Source organism: Amphiura filiformis, chromosome 1, assembly GCF_039555335.1.
Source record: "Amphiura filiformis chromosome 1, Afil_fr2py, whole genome shotgun sequence".
NCBI lineage: Eukaryota > Metazoa > Echinodermata > Ophiuroidea > Amphilepidida > Amphiuridae > Amphiura > Amphiura filiformis.
The window spans coordinates 78,287,006-78,310,036 of record NC_092628.1 but is presented as its reverse complement, the minus strand read 5'-3'; the positions used below and the strand labels follow the sequence as shown (position 1 = coordinate 78,310,036).

The 23,031-nt window shown below is 37.4% G+C and overlaps 3 protein-coding genes across 3 annotated transcripts in view; all 3 read right to left on the bottom strand.

Annotated features, from left to right (window-relative positions):
• Positions 1-12,167, bottom strand: part of LOC140163292 (transient receptor potential cation channel subfamily A member 1-like) — a 28,053-nt gene extending 15,886 nt beyond the window's left edge. Inside the window, exons 1-13 of the mRNA XM_072186694.1 lie at positions 11,983-12,167; positions 10,839-10,922; positions 7,684-7,849; positions 7,276-7,444; positions 4,488-4,666; positions 4,284-4,394; positions 3,626-3,734; positions 2,905-2,993; positions 2,541-2,716; positions 2,265-2,313; positions 1,679-1,963; positions 408-490; positions 125-286 (exon numbers count right to left, since the gene is read on the bottom strand). Coding sequence (XP_072042795.1) covers positions 125-286; positions 408-490; positions 1,679-1,963; positions 2,265-2,313; positions 2,541-2,716; positions 2,905-2,993; positions 3,626-3,734; positions 4,284-4,394; positions 4,488-4,666; positions 7,276-7,444; positions 7,684-7,849; positions 10,839-10,922; positions 11,983-12,167 — 1,847 coding nt within the window. The remainder of the gene's footprint in view (positions 1-124; positions 287-407; positions 491-1,678; positions 1,964-2,264; positions 2,314-2,540; positions 2,717-2,904; positions 2,994-3,625; positions 3,735-4,283; positions 4,395-4,487; positions 4,667-7,275; positions 7,445-7,683; positions 7,850-10,838; positions 10,923-11,982) is intronic.
• A 4,285-nt stretch (positions 12,168-16,452) lies between these two features.
• Positions 16,453-17,370, bottom strand: LOC140163271 (craniofacial development protein 2-like). The gene has a single exon (XM_072186672.1). It carries the CDS (start codon positions 17,368-17,370, stop codon positions 16,453-16,455), a length of 918 nt encoding a protein of 305 aa, XP_072042773.1.
• Positions 17,371-20,428: 3,058 nt separating this feature from the next.
• LOC140163260 (transient receptor potential cation channel subfamily A member 1-like) overlaps positions 20,429-23,031 on the bottom strand; it is a 64,002-nt gene continuing 61,399 nt past the window's right edge. Inside the window, exon 27 of the mRNA XM_072186661.1 lies at positions 20,429-21,866. Coding sequence (XP_072042762.1) covers positions 21,725-21,866 — 142 coding nt within the window. The 3' untranslated portion in view covers positions 20,429-21,724. The remainder of the gene's footprint in view (positions 21,867-23,031) is intronic.

The following is a 23,031-nucleotide window of genomic DNA, read 5'->3' as shown; positions in this document are numbered from 1 at the left end:
TATCGCCCTATAACACAGGGATTCTACATTGACAATAAACTATTAATTAATTTATCAGTCTTGTTTGTGAACTTTTTGGTATAACGTGGCTAATTCACGATCCCATCATTTATTACCGACTGACCTGCTCGCCATGTCTGCACCCATCTTGATGAGGAAATTGACAACTGTATGATGACCATTTTCACTCGCCAGCAACAATGGCGTCATACCACCAATGTCGTCATCATTGAGAGGAATCGGACATGCCTGTAGCAGCGTTTCTATGCATTCCAAGTGACCGGATCTGTTAGCGAATGGCAAAGAAAGAATGCGTATATTATAATCCCTTGCTTTCGAACAAAGAAATTAATGTAAAAGATAATATTAACAAAATAATATAGAAACACACATTTAGCATCACTTACTGACAAGCAATATGAAGTGGAGCTTTTTCTTCACCATCCTTCACAACTATGGACGCACCATTCTCTATCAGCAACTTGACCATCTTCATTCCATGGAAAATACGAGATAAAAAGCAAACAGAAATTCACAATAATATGCATACGACCAGAAAAAACAAATCTATATTAATTGAAGAAGACACGAATATAAAAGCTTTCGTATTCTTTTTGATTCTCTACGCCTAACTGGGGAAGTTTTACACAAATTGTTCAGACTTGATTTGGATTTTAATCGTTTAACCGGGGAAAGATCTTTATATCCACAATAGAGGACGCACTTGCATTTTTAGGCTGTTCACGTTGTTCACGTCAATAAAATAGTATACTCCTCAGTTAAACGAAGACCCATTTATTTCCTAATTCGTCGGATTCTTTCCATGGTTGCATTAGGTGATTTTTGGTAATGTGTTTGAAAATTGGCACATAATTATGTTTTTTAATGTTCTCTTCATGTTGCTAAGTCTCAGCAGTCAAAATTAGCTAAAATTAAATTTATGTGTTTTCCATAGTGGCGTATTAACATTACGCCACTTTTTATACACATTTTATAATAGTAAACAACTAAGAAATATCGGCAAAATGAAATACATTGCACGTCGTACTGACGTATCTAGGTATTTTGCATGTATTTAAAGCAATAATATATGATTTGCACAGAGAATAGATCCATATCTAAATGTTAGGTTTCACTGATCACATTGTCCACTTTTAATTTCAAACCAAACAAATAGGTAAAACGAAGAAAATTAATAGCTCGTATTACGTGTATATATACCGTATTTATGAGTGGAGCTTCATGTAGCTGGGACGTATAATCAGACGTAAAGCTACGTAAGACGAGTAGCGATATGCACACAGTTTCTGAATCTATGGTACATGTACACATGAGCTCACGAGGCGTGTTAGCCATCATTCAATTGGTGAATTGTGAATAAACCCGGAGATTCCGGATTTAATATAAAAACTTTTTTAGTACACCATTGAGCATTACAATCTGCAAAAAGTTGAAATTCGAGAAAAATTGATGGCGTCGCTGTAGAGCAAATCACACATTATGGCTTTAACTGTACATAGGTTTATTGTAATTTTCGTGTACCTTATTTTTATTATTAAAATCATTAAAAAACATTATTTTGGACTGAAGAGCTTATTTTAAATAACCTTTAGATGTTGCATCACATAACTGCAACATAACATCATGATCATGGGAATATGATAATACTTTACAATACCTCCACATTGCCAACTTCTGCTGCGTAATGTAAAGCCGTTTGCTCCGCTCTGTCTTTCCAGTTCAAAATTTCCTTACCGCCATGACCATGTTCAAATAACATCTTAGCAAATTCCAGATGCTGCATTTCTACAGCCCAGTGTAAGCATGACTTCATTTCTTTGTCTATTGCGGTAATGTCTGCACCGTAGCGTAACAAAGTTCGTCCGGCCTCAGTTTGGTCTTTCCATGCGGCACACAATAGAGGAGTGAAATTGTCTTCGTCTTTTGTTTCAAGGTACAGTCCCTGATAATAATGGATTCAATGTGTTTAAAATACCGATTAAGTGTGAAAAACGATACTACTACTACTACTTGCGGGGTGTGTAACTTAGGGGCAACTTAGGCCCATATATCGGGGGTGTTTATTTCAGGCCTTTTGATCATCTTTTCATTAAATGTGTATTTGTTGTTGTTGTTGTTGTTGTTGTTATTGTTGTATTTTTGAATCAAAGATGTTGATTGCTTGATTATTGCCGAGAGAATCTGAAGGCAAAATAACAATACATGAGATGACGATGCCTGATGCAATGATTAATAACACTTACCTGTCTTATGAGAAGTAGTATTGTATCTACTCTATTGAACATTGCCGCTCTAAAACAAAAAAGAATTGGGTATTACAGTAAGGTTTGAAGAGCTACAGTTTCATTATTACGCTAGGATATAAATCTTGATGAGGATAGCTACGACTATTTAAAAATATTTGTCAAGCATATTTATATCACCATAATTATATCTAAAATGCACATACAACCAGTTGTGAATATATTTTGCTCTGGTTACATAATAATAAAAATATATGAATGCCAGATCAAACACACCTGTGAAGTGGTGTCATTTGTTCATTGTCGATGATTTCTGTCTCTGCGCCTTTATCAATAAGCAACTGCGCCAACGGTTCCTCGCCAATGATTACCGCTTGATGAAGCGGCGTAAATCCGTTGGTAGTTTTTCGGCAATTAACAGGTGCCCCGCGCTCCATTAAGGATCTTGCGACCTAAAGTAATATATATATATATATATATATATATATATAATTATTGCAACATTTCATCAATGACAGTGTTAATACAAATCATTTAACATTTCAGATGTAAAATTGTTTTCATGCATACATAAAGCAACATGCTCCATTAGGTGCGAAAGAGCGTTTACAATGCATCTGCACCTAAAAATCACGCTTACATTTATATGTCGATTTCCAACAGCGAGATGTAGAGCTGTGTTTCCTTCAATATCTCTGTCAGATAGGAAATCGCCTATAGGAATGCCACCTTTAAGTAATTGATAATAATAATGATAACAATTAATAATGATAACACTACTACTACTACTACTACTACTACTACTACTACTACTACTACTACTACTACTACTACTACTACTACTACTACTACTACTACTACTACTACTACTACTACTACTATTTTAATTAAGTAAGATAAATTTTTACATAATTTTGTAATTTATTACTGGTAAATTTTGCTTAATTATTATGAGGTTCTATACTTACGTAACGTTAGGTGAAAATATATTCTATGTGCATTGTTACAATAACAATGAGTACTAATCATTTTGATACAGCCTGTATAATTATGGTATATCAATTTTACAAACAATATGGAACACGGTGGCTGGAAAATGCATCCAATAATGTAAATTATAATAATTCTAATACATTGATGAGTCATAAGATAATGATGGTTGTCAATTGGGTCGATTGATGCGACAAACTGGTATATAACATACGCAGATGGTTTTCATACTAAAAGCCAAATATGCCCTCTAAATAATTTCAATATTTATTTCAAATCAACTTGGTGTGATCTGGGAACAATTATCCTTATAGGCAAAGTATTCATATTCTAGCGGTTCATATCAAAGAACATTAATAGTTTAATCTTACCCATATTTAAGAGAATTTGCACACACTCTTCGAATCCACTCTGAGCCGCATGCATTAACGGTGTCATTTGGTTGATATCTTTGGCTCGAATATCAGCGCCATTTTCAATCTATGGGAGAATGAATAAAGAATAATTTCTTCAAATCCCAGGGGCTGGGATAAGGCTGAAAAGCATTTGGGCGAAGAGCAAAGATTGACAAGATTTTGCAAAAATAACATAGATAAATAAAATCGAGACGCTTGCTGAACAGAGGCAGGTCGGTATCCAAGAAAAGGAGAGATTCCAAGACTTGAGAATGACGCGACAGGCGAACCTTTGGGGTAATTAGACGAATGCTGAAGGGGGCTTATTGGAAAGATCTATAAATGACACCTAAGAATTTGTGAGCTTTTTGCAGGTATGATCGATGGGAAGAATCCAGGAAAGCTTGTCATAAAGCAAGACAACAAGTAGTGGCCTTCTTTTCCTTGTTCTTGTTTGCCTTCAGCATTTTGCGTGAGCCTGGTCCCACAAGGACACAAGTGTGTCGCGACCGGTATAACAAGAACAGAAATGGCATTCTAATTGAGTATCTGAAAATATACATGGGCGAAAGTGGGGTTTAATAGTATAACTATATTTTATGTCTTTTAAATTCGGATCAATTTATACACTCACCAACAACTTACAGACGTCAATATCACCATTGATAGTAGCTTGATGAAGTGGTGTCATTCTCTCTTTATCTCTCGAGTTAACGTAGTATGTTTCGCCGTTGTGTATCAAGATCTGAATTTAAAATTTATCAGAAGAAAATGATAAACTACGAAATAAGAACAATAAGAAAAAATACCTATACTTCCTACTCCCTATACTTCCTACCTTAACGACTTTCAAAAACCCACGTCTACAACACACATGTAGAGGAATTTGTCCATTGGTAAGGGTATCTGTGACGTCAGCGCCATACTGGAGGAGTACTTCGGCAGCATCTGGACAATTGTATCGAGCTACCAAATGAAGCGGTGTTGCCTCATCCATAGAAGACTTAACATTAACATCTAAAATAAATTTACATACAAACAATACATCAAATAATTAATTTAAAATGTCCTTAAATTTCTGGAAGCAGAACGTTTTTAAACTTTAAAAACTTAAGCGTCCTCCATTTTTGTAATGATTACCAAATCTTTCATGGAGATGCCAGGTCATAACTGACCACAGAGGAAACTAATTTGAATATAGCTTGAACAGAAACATGGTTCGATGTCATTTTTTTTAATAGTTTTGGTCATTACTATTTGAATAATTTTATCTTGGGGTGAAACCACCTCCTTTCCACCATTTCCCCAGGTCCAGTTGACTGCACTTTTAGCTGCGGACCTCTTTCTGTGGGTTCTGGTTACAGGATGAGGTTTCGCCCCTTGGTTTATTTTGTGTACTTTAAGGGGGTACTGCACCCCTGTGGTTAATTTGTGACTATTTTTGCATCTGTCTCAGAAAGTAGTAGCTCACTGGTGGCGGGGGTTGTGTATGTTGTTGGGGCGGGGAGTCCAATTGCTGCACTGGGGTTTCGGTGGCTCGGGACGGGCGGTTCAGTGTATATGATGGGAAACGGGGTACATCCTATCGGTACCTTATTTCTTATCATGTATAACGGACCGCTTGTCTTGGGTCACTGAGATTCCGGTGTGGTGGTTGGATTCCTTGCCCCTGTGATGTGCATGACTTTTGTTGCCACTGTGTTGTTGGTTTTGGGAGGGATGCGAGAGTGGACACGGGTTTATCGGGGGGTGTAGTACCCGTCTAAGTGATATTTTCTGATATTTAAATCTATGTCATGCTTTTTGTTTTTTTTTAATGATTGTAAATTTCACAGCAATTCAGCTTTTAGCTGCTACCGTGTCTTTTAATAAACCATGAATGAATGAAAAGCTTAGTAGAACTTAAATGAGAACTTTAAATCAGAAAGCACTGTCTAATTGGCATGCCCGAAAGTGTCATTTCTGGAATCCTTTGGGAATTTGACACTTATTCCAGTTATCATGGTTATGTTACATAATATCCAAAACACTTGAATAACCTAACCTCGAAGGAAAGAAAAGGAAAAGCGAAAATTCCTCCCAGCTACATACACTTGAAGTACATATCAGTAGATATCACTGATATGAAAAATATTTTATTGCCAATTAAAAAAGAAATACTTGATATCAGAAGGACATTCCTCGTATTCAGAATGCATGTGCACTCATGTCCCACAAAAAATAAAAAGTATGCATACTAAAAAATAAGCATTCACATTAATTATGTTCACACGTCAACGCATAAAGTGATCACTGCCGCATGAAGTTCGGAGGTAACATAATTTTACATCAGAATGAACAAACTAAAATTTATATACTTTGAGCAGACCCATCAAAGCTTTTCATCAAAGCGAAATTAAGAATCACAGCATTTATTTTAATGCAAATAAGAGTATCCATACATGTTAATAGGACCAATTTTGAAAAACTGAAGGCACAAAATAATATTATTTTAACTTTGAGGCTTTTTTACGTTTGCATGGTTGGCAACGTTTTTCTGTAGATTTACATTTATATGCTGACATCATGGAGCCAATGTCATTATATTATTTAAAATATGCGGGTAAAACAGCTTTAATATTTTCTATTAAATTACTTTTTTCATAACGTTTTTTTCTTTTTTCTATATTAGTGTTAATCCACATACAGAAATTGTCAGTGCACTTGTAAATTAGTTGATAGCATAGGAACCAAAGTTATTATTTTATTTACAATATGTGGATGAAATATCTTTTAAACGGGTATTACTTTTTTCCATTATATTTTCTCCCTATATGCTTGCACGTGTATCATATAATTTTTCAACCAATCTGCAACCTTTGTTCATTTCGGGAGCATCGGTATAGTCGATATGCCAGTTTCAATTTCTAAAAGTATCAAAAATGACTTCTAAAAATGCTATTAAAAATCTCAGAAACTATGCAATTTTCAGTGGCGTAGATTTATTTTTGAAATGGGGTGGGGCTGTAGGTTTGGTCTACAATCGATCAACCAGGTAGTGATGTGGGCCTCACTTTTACATCCCCTTACATTTAAGGGCTCGGTCACCCACCTTAATGCACAGTATTTTTTGTGGGACCTGAGATCAGACACACTAAATTGCATTCTGAATACGAGGCTGATATCAAATAATTTGAGATTTTTTAAATTTTATGGCAAATTATTAAAAATGGACGTTTTTGACATTCGACAGTCCTTGAACATTTATTCAAGTTAATTAACAAATGGACCACTTTTTCATATTTTAACTGCGAAATAATCCCCAAAAGTCAAATTTTAGGATATTGCCACCAAAAGTTATGATCATTGATGTATTAAATAGATTAACGAACGAACGCCTAACTTTTCTGAACATAACAGCCAGCTGACAACAATGTCGAAATCCAGTCCATATTGCCAAACTTGTCTAACTCTACAACCTAAACATACATATTCATGCACATTTATTTTACGTCCCATCCATCTTTGATAACATAATAAACAAAATAACAAATTCAATATGCGGCTTTTAAAGATGTATTAGTAATTTCATTCTACTATTAAAAATCAGAAGCATTTAAATTGGAAGGTAAAAGAAGATCTCTTACCTGCCCCCTTCTGTATAAGCGTATCAATTTTGGCAACCTGATTACTCTGTGCAGCGATATGCATTGATGCCAAACCATTGTCATCTAACTTGTCCAAACGGTTAATTTCTGACTGAGCTCCTGTCCACAAAAACTTCCGGGTAAAGCTGAATATGGATCTGATTGAAGTCTGTATAAATAAATGAATGGATGAATCAATCAATCAATCAAGCAAGCAACCAAAGATCAAGCAATTAAGCAATAACTTAATCAAGCAAGCAGTTTAGCAAAAGGGACAAACGATAAGGAAATAAAAAACCTTGTCTAACAAGAAAAAAAAAATTTAAATTTGAAGGCGACTAAGTAATAACATGAATAACGAACAAGACAGTAAATAGTGTCATTTATAGTGACTTGTAACTATTTTACCTCAGACGATTTGCCACTACTGTTCTCCTCGCTACTTTTCTCATCATGACGTTTTCTTCGCGATAATCCAAATCCGAGACGTTTCAACTTGATTCGTTCGGAACCTTTTAGTTGTTTGCCTTTACGTAGTGCTGCAACTGGGTGAAATGGCTGGGATTTCCCTCCCCTGAGATTTAAAACATTAACAGTATATCAAAATACATCACAAAATACTGTTCTCATCATTTATTTCAAGCATTTTTGACGCTTATATACAACACATTGTTGCACTATTTTAAAACAAATATGGATTCACACCAAAACCACATTTCCTCAAACTTAAATTAAAAGATGTGTAAAATAAATTGTCATCATAAAATACAATTTGTGAAAAGGTTTTAAACTAAAAATCTGTTTGCGATTTGGTAGTTCACAGCATCTTGCGAATGGTAGTGAGCTTTGGCAAAAATTGCATTGCTCATTTCATATCGAGTGTAAGAATTCAAATATCACAGATATACTTTTGTAAGGCATGTCACATGTGCTTCTTGAGTTATGTTGTAAAGAGGGCTGAAACAACAGCACTTTTGTAAAACGTACATAACTCATTCAAAACAATAAAGCAAGCAAGTTTTAAAGTATATGATTTGTAGAATGATCTTTTGCAAAACATCAAGGTGTTATTTTTCAGTAGTAATATATTTATTTAGATAATGAAAATCAATTTTTTTGCTTTAAAATGGTGCAAAAACAGCAACATTCGTTCACGCGTCACTGAGATAACTAGACAAATTCAAATGGCCTCAATTTTGGACCTTTCCAATGGGGCAATACACATTATTGACAATGTGCTGCATTGTAGTTTAGAATGAAATAAATAAAAGGAAGTGTTGATGGTTATGGGTTCAAAATCAATCAATCCATCAGTCTTACAAAGAATGTTTATTCACACATTTGTCTTTGGGTTAACAATATGGGATATAGGGTCTATATTAATATATCTTCTAAACGATATTTTTCATCAAGGAACAGTAGGGCTTTATATTGAAGTGGTTGAAACAATTTATTCTAAAGAAATAATGGTTCAGTCAAAATGAAATGTTCTAGGCGATAGTATTTATGGTGAAATAAACAACAATTCATAAATAACATCAATAACAGAAGAGGTATAAATTAGTTATCTCCTACCCAGCAACGGAGTTTACCAATGTTTATGTTATTTTTTTTACATTCTAAACTACAATGCAGCAAATAATTGTTAGGGGCTATATAATGATTATGAGCCCCCCCTCCCAAAATCTCCAAATGGCATGCCAAAAATCGCCCCCCTCTCGGCCTTCAAAAAATCTTTGCTCCCCTTTGCACATGCCAAACTTTTGGGATCCTTTTTGAAAACCTTAAGGGTAGACGAGGTATTGTTGGTCGAAGCAGCCAAAAAAAAAATTTGATTTTCATTATCTAAATCAATATATTACTACTGAAAAATAACACCTTGATGTTTTGCAAAAGATCATTCTACAAATCATATAGTTTAGTTAGTTTAGTTTAGTTTAATATCTTTATTGCACAAAATATCAAAATGCGGTGTGTGGTGCAAAAGGGCAACCCCGAACAGGCACGCAGGCCCACTGGATGGGGGCCCTTATACACACACCAAAATAAAAGAACTAAAATTACACAGTACATAATTATAAGCATATTTAAAAAACACTATAAAATACATTAAAAATACAATATAATACTAAAATTGAGTTGCCAAATATAGCGTAAAGACATCGCATAATTCAATAAACATTAGTGAAATTGCACAAGGTAGGTAAACTGACAAGTTCACAATTTGCAAATGTTCCCCGCACAAATCCAAGAACACCTCGGCACAAAGATCCCCTACACACCCCAATGACGCTCCGCACCACACCGTAGCACCATATCAAATTGACTGATCACACTCACACTCCTCGTCTGATTCCTGCTGGAACTTGACGTTGGTGGCGTCAATCTGAGAAAGTACCACAGTGCAGCACGAAACGCCACCGAGGCATGCCTAAGACCTCCATACCGAAGCATTTCCGGACATGTACAGAAGAAACATTTGCAAATTGTGAATTATGAACAAACCCGATGACATTATTTATGGATACTGACAGGTGAATTTGAGATGTAGTAATTTAGGATCTCGGATTTGAAATATTTGAAAATTTGAACATTCCTAACGTCAGCAGGGAGGTTGTTCCAGGAGTTGTACACACGGTTAAAAAATGTCTGCTTGAAAATATTGGTATTGCACTTATTTGGGATAATTGTAGGTGAGTCAGAAGATCTTAAAGAAATGGATTCAGTGCCACGGAAATTCACTCTATCTTGCAATGAGATAAAAGACATGCCATGTAAACCCTTGAAGAGCAGGATGTTATCTTTAAACTTGCGACGGTCCTCAAGACTAGAAAGGTTGAGTTCTGTAAGACGCTCTTCATAGGGGCAGAACTTTGAAGGATAAATCTGGTAGCACGCCTTTGAACTCTTTCAATGGCAGTAATGAGACCCCCTGTAGATGGATTCCAAATTTCTGACCCGTATTCCAAAATAGGTCTGACATGAGCCAAATAAAGAATTTTACGAGTAAGGGGTCTTTTACCTCATTGCAAGTGTGACGGATCAAGCCCAAAATACGGTTAGCTTTGCAAATCATATGATTAATATGCATTTTCCAATTCAAATTATTAGTGACCATGATACCAAGATCGTTTTGACTAGTAACAGAAAGTAAATTGTGGTTACCAAGTTTATAATCAACAGGATCAACATGGTGACGTTTACGAGTTTTGACCTGAAGCACCACACATTTTTTGGCATTAAAATCAATATCCCATGTTTTACTCCAGTTATTCAGAGCATTGAGGTCATTTTGCAGAGCCACTTGATCATCAATGGAAGAAATTGTTCTATATAATTTTGCATCATCCGCAAAGAAAGCAATGCGTGTCTCAGGTGAGACACAGGATGGCATGTCATTGATGAAGATAACAAAAAGTAAGGGCCCTAGGATAGAGCCCTGTGGGACACCGGATGTGACTGGTAATAAGTCAGAATGAGCACCATTGATGACCACTCTCTGCAATCTGCCCTCCAAATAATTGTTGAACCAGGCAAGGAGTGAGCCACCGATGCCTGCATACCTGAGCTTCTCAATAAGCTTGGAATGGTTGACTGAGTCAAATGCCTTTGAGAAGTCCAGGTACACAACATCAGTGTCACACCCCCTGTCATAGATAGAACCAAGATTATGGGTAAAATCAACAAGTTGTGTAACACAAGACCGATTTGGCATAAAGCCATGTTGCCCATCGGAAATAATTGGCTGTAAAAAGGGCAATATTTTCTTGTGGATGCAGCGTTCCAGAACTTTGGAAACCAGGCTGAGCAGTGATATTGGACGGTAGTTTTCAACGCAAGTGTTGTCCCCTTTCTTAAACACTGGTGTGACATTTGCCAACTTCCAGGCGGATGGAACCTTGCCTTGCTGTAGAGAAGCATTAAAGATGACAGTCAGGGAGTGCGACAGCTCAAAGGCACACTCGCGCAACAACTTGCCTGGAATACCGTCCGGACCACATGCCTTGCCTGGATCCAATGCTCTCAGAACACAAACTATTGGTATCATTATTATTATCAGATATACAAGCAATGTCAAAGGAATCTTTGTTTCTAAACACACTGTGGAAATATTTGTTGAAGAGACTGGCTTGTTCAGCTGGAATGCTGGTGGTGGAATTATTGTATGTAATTGAATGGGGAATTTTACCAGGGTTTTAATCTTGTGGAATGACCAAAACCTCTTTGGGTTGTCTCTAAGTGAGTCTCTAACTTCAAAGAGAAAATCGGCACGCTTTCTCTTGATGAGGGATTTGGATTGCTTACGCAAAGATCGAAATTTATCCCAATAAGTGCTGTTGCCAGTTTTTTTTAAACTTAACCCAAGCACGTTCTTTTTTCTTCACAATATTAATAATTTCTGAATCAATCCAAGGAGCAGATACTTAGAAAACTTGCTTGATTTATTGTTTTGCATGAGTTATGTACGTTTTACAAAATATTGCTGTTGTTTCAGCCCTCTTTACAACATAACTCAAGAAGCACATGACCTACAAAAGTATAGAAAGAACATTTTACACCCCACACACACCCCTGCATGCAGACATAAGATTTGGAATGGTTAGTGTCTCATTGAACGTTAATTCTGTCGACACGAAAATGGAATAGCAACAACTAGAATGGCATATCGTAGTTCCCCCAGATCAGATATAAAATTGTATGGTCTACCTTATGCTTGCTCCGCTTCTTAGTCTTTTTCTACCAAGAGGTCCGATCTTTTTTTGAGCTGACACATTGATACCCTGATCTTTAAGTGGAATGTCTTTTGCAACCTTTACTTCTTTTGGAGATGTCGGAATTTCGAGAAGGTACTGGTCTTCCACTGGTGCATCATCTATTCTGTTGTTAGCCATGATAGATGGTACCGGTAACCATGGTAACGGGCTTCCAATTGATCAAATAATGGAGTATATGCAATGGAAACAAAAAAAAGACTAATTATGCCTTAGGGGCTGTGCTCATAATTCTGCTGTGGGAGGGGTGAGAATTTTAAGGCACCACACTTGTATTCGAGTCACCAAATCGTGTCTAATGTCGAGATTTGCTCGATATGCAAGGGTTATGATTATGCTAACAGATTGTAAATGACACAACATCGGATGTGTAACCAAGCAGCAAGATGTTCATTAATAAAAATGCATATTAACTGTAAAAATGTATTCCAGCATCCATTTTTTACTGTTATGTCTGATGGTCTTTCTGAGCATGAAAATCTGCTTGGGAATCATCTGTATGAGATGATTAAGCTCTGACTCGGAGCTGAAAGTTAAAAATAAAAACACCTAACCACTCTTTTTACTTGCTATTTGCAAATTAGTTTCTTTGGGGTACAATGGGCTATTCCAGAAAATAAGAGCACTCCCCCTGTAGAGGAGTAAATTTTCAATATAAGAAATGTCTTAATTTCCAAGTTTGCTTCCTGAAAACGACTAGAATTCCAGTTGCCAATGTTACTGGAAAAAGTACGGAAATGCAAGAAAATGTGCAAACAAGTAATGGAATCGTATTTAGACACTTTGAAAGTATGGGTTTCCAGCTTGAAAGTCTGGATTTTAGGCAATCATAACTGGTCAAAAAGTCAGGAAATCCGAACGCCTCTATATTAGGGATGTGCATCTATTTTCTGTAATAACCCAATACCTGTAAGTGTCATTTCCATAGCAGGTTTAAAATGCTTCCAGTTTAATAGCCATTTTATTCTAATACAGACAATTTCTGCACATGACATTTTAAAGAGAAACGTTAAATTTGATTTCAGTTCTTTATCTTTTCTTTGCTAAAAAGTAACTCATTTTGTTATAGTTTTGTTGGAGTAAAACAGCTTTTTTGTCATTTTACATAATTTTTGATATGTTGTTTGATATGTTCATTTTTACTTCGCAAGTTCGCCTACAACAGATGAAAAAAGACATTTTCCTCACAAGCTAGATAAGACACTAAGTTATAATCATGGAAAATATGGCTATCAGTGGAACAGAGATATGAGGGTGAATGCCCTCGTACTTATAACATAGACCAGATCAACTGTGACGCGATTGGGTATCGATATCGTGAATCGTTACGTTTTATGCACAGTTCAGGCAGAACGGTAGTCAGTCGATGTTAAACAAAACCCACTCAGTCACTTAATTAGGCGCTTAAAACGATCGAACTCGGTGTTGAAATAAGTGAAAAATTACACCGTTTCACGTCATAATTAATTAATAAAATAATTTTAATTTCTTCGGTAAATGTCAGGAGAAACCTATAATGCTTGGTGTTAAACTTAGGTGCGAAATTTATGCTTCTAGTATAAGATTTTCGATTTTCACAGGCTTCATTTTGCCCCGCGAGCTTTTTCTGGAGTCAACGTTTTGCTTTTCAAAGTAACATAATTCACCAACGAAAGATATTTCCCAACTTTCTACATGTTCTAAAGCACATCATATAAGGCAATAGCCAATATGTCACAGTTTCGTCAGAATATGGGCTTTGATTACAACCTTCACAAACGTATGGTTTTGATTGCACCATTTTTCAATTTCTACCAATTTTGTGAAAATCAACTCGCGAATGTACCCATGGGTGAATGATTTTGCAAGCCACAATAGAAATATCGATTATTTCTGCTGATTATAGAGATGAAGTACTGGTTGGACATTTTGGCAGTCGCAAGTGGAAAAAGGTGAAATCAAAACGGATATAAGAGGTGGAAAATATCTTTATTTAGCGAATTATATTAGTTTGAAACACGAAAACATAAATTCCAAAAAAAGGCGAAATTAAGGTCTATAAAAATAAAAAATCTTACACTAAAATACACAATTTCATGCCTAATTTTAATACCAGGATTTAAAAAAAATGTATATCCAAGCACTATGGTTGTAACTGACATTTATCATATCATATCATATCATTTTATTTGCCAGCAAAAAGACACATATACATATAAAATATTGCACAATATCAAAATTACACATAAATATATAAATTACACATCGTCGTCGTCGTGGTCCTATGGGTCATGACTGACCCTTTGTGACCCTGTTGATGATGGTATTCCAGCAGCTTCTGTCTTGAGCCAGACGGTGGGCTGCGACGAGAGAAAGGCCTGTTAATTGTTTAATTCCATCAGTCCATCTAAGCTTCTGTCTACCTCTTCTACGACTGCCTTCTATGTGACCTTGCATAATTATCTTCTCAATGCTGTCACCATCTCTTCTAGAAATGTGGCCAAAATACGCCAGTTTAAAACGATCTATTTTCTGGGACACGGAAGCATGGTCTCCAATTTGGTTTCTTACAAATTCGTTGGTCTTATGTTCTTTCCAAGATATTCTCAGCATCTTCCGCCAGCACCACATTTCAAACGCCATGATCTTTTTCTTATCTGTCATTCCAACCGCCCACGTTTCACAGCCATACAAGGCAATCGGGAAAACCAGAGCATCCATAATATGAATCTTGGTAGCTTTAGAAATACCTCTGTCTTTCCATATATCTGTCAACGCAATTGCCGATGATCTTGCCATGGCTAGGCGTCTTCTGATTTCCTGGGAACTGCCCCTGCATTGTCTATTAGTGATCCCAGAAAGTTGAAAGTGTCAACTTGTTCCACATCTTCTCCATTCACCTTCACTTGCTGATTTGTATCTCCTCCACAGATCATTATCTTTGTTTTCTTGACATTGAGATGCAGCCCAAATTCCTCACTATTTGCTTTTACTCTGTCTATAAGGTCCTGAAGCTCATCTGATGACTTTGCAATAAGGGTGGTGTCGTCAGCGTATCTGAGGTTGTTAATCTTTCGTCCTCCGACTGACACCTGACCTGTAACACCAACAAATGCTCTCCTCATGATGTACTCTGCATATATGTTGAAAAGGTACGGTGACAGAATGCATCCTTGACGAACGCCTTGGCCAATAGTGAACCACTCACTGTCTCCACTCTCTGTTCTAACGGTGGCTTCTTGGTTGTGATATAATGAGCAAATCAGGTCAGTCACATGCTCGGAGAACCCCATTTCTTTCATTATTCTCCACAGCTGCCTATGCCGCACACAATCAAATGCCTTTGAGTAGTCAATGAAGCAAAGGTATAATGGTTGCTGGAATTCCCTATTTTTCTCCATTAAATTCCTCAAATTGCCAATTTGGTTTCTTGTCCCTCTTCCCATGCTAAAGCCAGCCTGCTCTGGTGGTAATTCATTCTCAAGATGATTTCTAATTCTCTCAGCAATGATATGGAGGAGGACTTTACTAGCATGTGAAATTAAGGCGATGGTGCGGTTGTTAGCACATTCCCTTGTGTCTCCCTTCTTTGGTAAAGGTAGGAATACAGCCTTTTTCCAGTCCTCTGGCCATTCTTTACTGTGCCAAATCTTGTTACATAGTCTGTGAATTATTGCAACACCTTCCCCTTCACTCTCTTTCAACAGTTCTGCCTGGATGTTGTCAATTCCTGGTGATTTACCATTCTTGAGCCTCTTCATTGCTTGGTTAACCTCACTCAACAGGATCTCTGGTTCACTGTCAGTGTCTTCGCTTTCAACCCCATCTTCCTCCTCTGCATTGTCTTCTTGAGATGCATATAATTTTTCACAGTATTGTTTCCATCTTGATTTAATTTCTTCAACCTCCGTTAGGATGGTTTCATTTTCATCCTTCAGTACGTTGAGTCTTGGAACAGGTTTGGAAGTCAGTGCTTTGATATTTTTATACATATCTTTGGTGTTGCCTGATACACTATCCTTTTCCACTTCAGCACATTTCTTGGTGATGAAAGAAGTTTTATCTCTTCTGATTTGTTGCTGGATTTTCCTGTTCAACTCACGATACTCTCCACGTTGATCTTTGTTCTTCAAACCATTTGCTTTAACCTTTCTTCTTTGATCAGCCAATTTGAAGACCTCTTCTGTGAGCCAGGGTTTTTTCTTGCTCTTACATCTGGGAAGAGTCCCTTGAGCTGTTTCTGTCATTGCTTTCTTGATGTTTTGCCACAGTTCTTCTGGAGTAGATTCTTCGGAGTCAGTCTCCATTAGACTCTGGAACTGGTTCTTAACTTCCACTCTGTATTGGTCATTGATCTTGCTTACATCAAATCTGGCTGGTTTTCGCTGTCGCTTGATCCTCCTTAGTTTCATTTTCATGGTAGATATCAGAAGTTGGTGATCAGATCCACAGTCCGCTCCTGGGAGGGTCTTCGCAGATATGAAACTAGATTTCCATCTTCTTTGTACCAAGATGTAATCAATCTGATTTCTGGTGCTTTGATCTGGTGATGACCAGGTATATAGTCGTCTTGGGTGTTGTTTGAAGTAGGTGTTGATGATTGCAAATTTATTCTCTTGGCAAAAGTCAACAAGCATCTCTCCCTCTCATTTTGTTCTCCTAAGCCATTACTGCCCATCACATATTTATTGGTACTCCTTGCTCCAACTTTAGCATTGAAGTCACCTGTGACGACAAGAATGTCTCTCTTGTGAATGCTGTCTATGGCCTGTTGTAGCTGGTCATAGAATTGTTGGATTTCTTCATCACTTGATGCAGAGGTGGGTGCGTATGCCTGGATTACTGACATATTCATTGGTTTGCCTTGGATACGAATGGTAATGATTCTTTCATTTATCGGGTTATAACCTAGAACACATTTGGCGACTTCTTCATTGACTACAAAAGCAACTCCATGCTCTCTTTTACTTTCTGTACCAGAATAGTAAACAACGTGTTTACTTAGTGTGGTGAAATGTCCTTTTCCTGTCCATCTCATCTCTGAAATTCCTGTTAGGTGCACATCATTTCTCTCTAATTCATTTGTTAGAATGTCTAGCTTTCCCAGATTCATCGTCCTGACATTCCAAGTCGCAATCTTCAATGTTGATTTCCAGAGGTTACGTCTGGCATTCTCCTTGGGATTATCAGCTTTCACGCCTCCTTGCGGCTTTAACGTGACAGCGTCATTGATGCCCAGGCAGATGCCATCTGTTCTCTCTTCCCCAGTAGCTTTTGAGACACCTTCAGGCCTGGGGGTCTCACTATCCAGTGTCATATCTCTCTTTACGTTAGTTGTACTCATCATCATAGGTTTACTTGGCAATTAGTCGGTGGTGGTTTGCCGTTGCCTTCCACCATTGCGCAGTAGAAAGGAGACCATTCCCTAGACTCCAGCTAGTAGCTCTCCAATCTCTAGAAAAACCTGCCAGTAAGACCAGTCATTGACTTCATCTTCTGCCTAGTATCTCCTACTGAAATCTGCTGCTGCCCAGATCCAGTTGTGGATGCCGTTGGCTATTCCCCAAGAAAAGCTCATTTGGCTCTAGCTGACATTTCCTTCATCAGGGGTCCCACTACCCCACTCAAGCTGCCTGAGTTGGCCGGGATTGTTTACCACCGCCCGGGGCTCAGTGGTGGCAAGATGTTATTTGCATCCCAAGATGTTAAAAACAACCTACTTATACTCTATGATTGGGAGAAAGAAAGAAAGAAAGAAAGATGAAAGAGATAGACACAATACCAGTTAGCATCCACACTGCCTGCTCCTGTAGACAGTATAACTGAACACGGTGTACAGGGGATGGCACATAAGAAGGTGCCCATGTGGCGCTCGCCTTCACCATCAAACTGGGGATCTGTATCCTGTACCCCAGAGTGATATTACAGTCGGTAATCGCCCCTGGGATTCGGCGCTCTACCCTATACTAAGGACAAAACCCATTGTCCTAGACAAAACCTGATGTTAAACATCCTACCAAGCCAACTAGTTTGACTCACCTATCCTTGCTAACTGGTTTGCGAAATGAAAAAAATTATAGCAAGAAAAGATTATAGAAAGAGTGAAAGGTGAAAGGTAGAGATGAGTAGGTTACACATGCAAAGATATAAAAATATAAGCCATGGAAGGTCATAAAGCAAGAAATTGAAATTGAATTGACCCATGTTGGAGAAAATAGAGAGATGGCATGCCTTAACCAGGAACAATTTAAACAAAGGACAAGAGAACCCCTGGCAGGGATAGCCAGATAGTGACAAAGTCACTTTCAAAGTGGCTAAACCTAATTGATTCCCACAAGAACACATACAATCAGCACAGGGGAACAGGGCAAAGGATGAATCTACCTACATTCTCCAACATAAGATGAGGCATGATAATACAATGTAAGCACATCCTTTAGATAAAAAATAAGCCTAAGCCCAACTAAAAACTATTTTGAATTCCAGCTAATTGTTTTGAAATGAATTTCTGAAGGAAAACAATTATTACTTTATATTTGACCGAAAAAAATAATTTCATAGCAATAAAGTGTATCTCTGAATTGTGCTGATTTCAACATGTATCGATAGACTTTTAGCACGACTATGCATAACAAAATAAGCTGGTGACCACCGTTCTGAGTGAGTTAATATCCATCTCTTTTAAACATCGGATGCTACATAAAAACAAGAAATATTTATCACAGTTTGAAAACTTACCACTTGGCTCTTTCCGGACAAGTAATCGTGCATCCCTAGTTTGATTCCTCTAGAATTAGAAACTAATCAGAATGGCGTACAGCGGTGAACTATTAAGTGGTGTGATAAACTCAAAGCAGATGGTTTTTGTTCGTACAGAGACGATCTGCAACTGATCACGTACCTGCAATCACTGGTATGTATATCACGGCCACCAGTTTAATTCACTCCACAGTCTAGTCTGTCAATGCTTTTTGATTAGTCGCGGTCCCAGCCGGCTTGTGCTCCTGCGTAACAGACCATCTGGTGTCAAGCTCGAAATATTAATCGCTGATTGGCGGGCTGATTGGTTATGAATTTCCATATAGACGAATCCAACGAGCCAAGTGATGGTCAGAATTCAGTCGGCCATTACTGGCTCCCGTCTGCACCAAACTGTGTTGTTACGGCCCAATTGGGTGGATTAAATCCGCTTAAAAATCGATGTTGAATTGTATTGTGATGTAAACTTTCATCATTCTTTTGTCTACGTGTAACACGGGTGATGGAATGCAGTTTAATATCCCTGCCAAGGCCACATCATTTCACATTTTAGGTGGAATAGACACAAGGGGGGACCCAGCTATGGCTGCCATTGAGGTGTAGGAATGCGTGAAAAAGGATTCGTCTATAATTTTTTCATGTAGCTATGGAACCACGTGATTGCGGAATAAGGAAGTGAGTCTCAACAATTGAACCGCCCAGATTTGTAGCAATACTTGAAACCCAAGCCCAAAGTATATGAGTTGCCAATCGTCTGATATCTCCTTACAGCTCATTCATACCTGAGCATCCACAGTGCGTACTCGCGCGTATAGACGAATCAATTTCACGCATTCCCACACCTCAGTGGCAAACATTAGGGATGCACCTTTGATTCTCGGGTGGGGCATGGGAGTTTGGTTCAGGTAGATTTTAATGTATACAATAGTCATGATAGTTTATACAATATGACTGGATTAGGGTGGCAGCCACGGAGGCGCGGCGCCAATCGTCTGATATCCCCTTTCAGCTTATCTAGTCAGATAAGCCATCTGGGGGTAGGGGAAACGTGTCCCGGGCGTCACCCTTAGGGGGCGCCAAATTGACTAATTCAGCATCGATTCTGCGCCCCTCCAAGCGATGAAAGTCACAATTTTCGCAATTGAAAGAACATTTCAAGACCGATATTCAACTTCTAGTAACCAAAATGAATTAGTGGTAGGCTTTATTTGTCCAAAATTTCGCAAGTGTTTCAATCCCTAGCTACGCAACTGCCCGCGTCTAAGATATTCTCGGGTGGTGTAGGGGCGCCAATTTTGTTTCTTGCCCCGGGCGCTACCAACCCTATAGTTACGCCACTGGCTAGGAAGGAGCAACATTGCCTTAATTTCGCTCGTTCGTTGTCCAAGTCTGATCGGACATCAAGTTGCTTCCTCCCAGCAGAGGTCAGGTAGACAATTAAAGGCCCATTCAGTGATTGTAAAAATCATCAAAATTCAGATTTTGGTACCTTTGTCATTGTCATATAATTATGTGCTAACATAGCCTGCTAGTGGTTCAGCCGAAAGCTGCGTATTTTAAAAAAAAATAAGGCATTTACATCAATCTGTAATTTATATACAAAACACGTTTCGAGCAGATAAACTGCCCTTCTTTATGGACAAACAACGTAAATATATTACAGCAATATATATTTTCATACACTTTTAGAATCACATATCCAATCAGAAAAGCCGTCAGAAAAAAATCACCGAGTGAATATTGCATAAATTGCACTGTCGCGAAGTTTCGCGTACCACGCGCTTGCGTTCTAAACTTGCAAATTTTATTCATTTTCTTGAAGGTAGAGCATTCATATTAGATCAATGTTCCGACATTTAGAGAGTAAATGATAGGATTTTGTCTTTTGCCTATACAATATCGTGTCATAATGGATGGGCTGGCCAATATTTTGAGTAGTGGATGCCGGTTTTAATGTAATTTTTGCGAGAAAAACTGCCTTTTTTCAGACAAAAATAAAGTTACTTTTGTGAGGACATCCCCGTTGTTTTAAATGAACGAAACCATCACGAACATCTAAGCCGCCGAATCGCGTTCTTAGTTCTCGCACGTGTATTACGCGAACGCATTATCGCGTGATCATTGAGGAGCAACAAGCGTGCCGCCGTTACGTGGCGGCGCGCGCCCTGACTAATATCACTATCAACTATTGTAAGATATTATACACCCGAAAACCAATCAAATTACGTGAATTCTTTACAAGACGCACCCATTGAATAAGAATTTAGCATCTTGTTAGCAGTATAGCAGCAATTGCAGACATTCTTTGTCGTGTATAAAATAAGTTAAAAAATGCTCTACAGATTTGACACAATAATGCACTTGCGCTGAATGTTGGAATATGCATTGGACACAACAACATCGGATATATATCAGATCACATGACCTGCCGGTTGAGAGACTGAGTTCACGCGGGCTCGCTTCAGCAAGGAGTTATTCACTTGTCAGCAGCTTCTACATGTACGAGATGACAGTTTTTTGCTGTTAATGCCTTTGACATAAAAACATCTTTCATCCGTAATATTTCACACGGTCAATGAGAAAAATATGGAGTTTCACTGAATCCAAATTTTCTTTGAAAACGTGGGGATTACGTTGTTGATATCATTTTAATACAATGTGCTATCATGTGTTCCATTCACCTTTTATACGGGTTAGATATATTTCAGTCACTATTCTTGTACAATGTATTTAATCATAATATACATGAATTTTCTAAAACAGTACTGAAGCAGTTACGCAATACTTTCTGTTAGTTGTACTCCATATGGTAAATATAGTTATTTATAAATAAATATGTTGCAAATTATGACAACAAATATATAACCATTTAAAGGTAAACCTTACAGATCCTATGTACAAGAACTCTATTTTAGGCTATAGTTTGTTTAACCTGTTGTTTAAATCTTATTTGGACCTTTTCCATGTGAAACAGTTGTCAGTGCCGCCGTATCTTCTAAATCAACTTTGATGTCATGTTTCTTTGCGATTCGTCGTAGTAGGTTGCCTTGTTGCTGGATAATGGTCGACAGCATGGCAGTTCTATAAAGATAATAATAATAATAATAATAATAATAATAATAATAATAATAATAATAATAATAATAATAATAATAATTACTACTACTACTACTACTACTACTAGTACTACTACTATTACTACTACTACTACTACTACTACTACTACTACTACTACTACTACTACTACTACTACTACTATACTACTACTACTACTACTACTACTACTACTACTACTACTACTACTACTACTACTACTACTACTACTACTACTACTACTACTACTACTACTACTACTACTACTACTACTACTACTACTACTAAAGTTACTTCAGTAGAGGAAAGTTCCTCACATTAAAGCCTTAATGTACGATCTTTTTAAATTTTTAGATTTTTCTTTTTTTCTTCTAAAATGATAATATGCAATCATTATGAAAGTTCCCAATACATTTGGACGAGAAAAACATTGGGAATTTGCAAAGAAACAACATCATAAACTTCACCTCTATCTGACTCGAAACATCTCGCACTCTTTGGATTAGGACAGCGAGTGCGGCCTCAGAGTTAGTCTCCTACGCGGCCAGTTTGGTTACGCTCCCTCCACATGTGGAGGGAGCGTAACCAAGCTAGTTTTGTAGGAGACTACGGTTTGCGATCGTGGCCGACATAAAGTCATAATCTAAAAAAATTATGACTTTATGTCGGACCAACAGAAAATCGTCCCGTTTTACTACAAATAAGACGAATTTGACAGTTTGCTCATAGATTTAAGTTAGAACATGTGTAAGTATTACAAATATGCCAAAAATCGGTTTTGAAAAAATAAAGGTAAATTCTGAAAAAGATCGTACATTATGACTTTAACACTAGAACGATTATTACTTTAAAGTTCGTTTGAAACAAACGTTTCTTTCTTAACCTTATTTCAATTTGTTACTGAAATACTTACTTAGTGCCGTTATTTGTGATTGTGTTATTGACATTTGTGAAAATATGTCATTTCATAGACATAAATAATATCTAGATCGGTAAAGGACCAATCATGTGGACGAGCTAGCTGGAGGAATGGCGGCTATATGCAAATTAGGAGATCGATGTTTATGTCCGTGACGTAATTTTTGTCAAATTTACTTTTCTTTCCATTACTGTTATATTTTGAAAAACAACGTGGTGTTAATCCAACATATTA

Excerpts from the sequence above, each read along its gene's own strand:
- LOC140163271 (XM_072186672.1), bottom strand. The coding sequence starts at position 17,370 with ATGAGTACAACTAACGTAAAGAGAGATATGACACTGGATAGTGAGACC.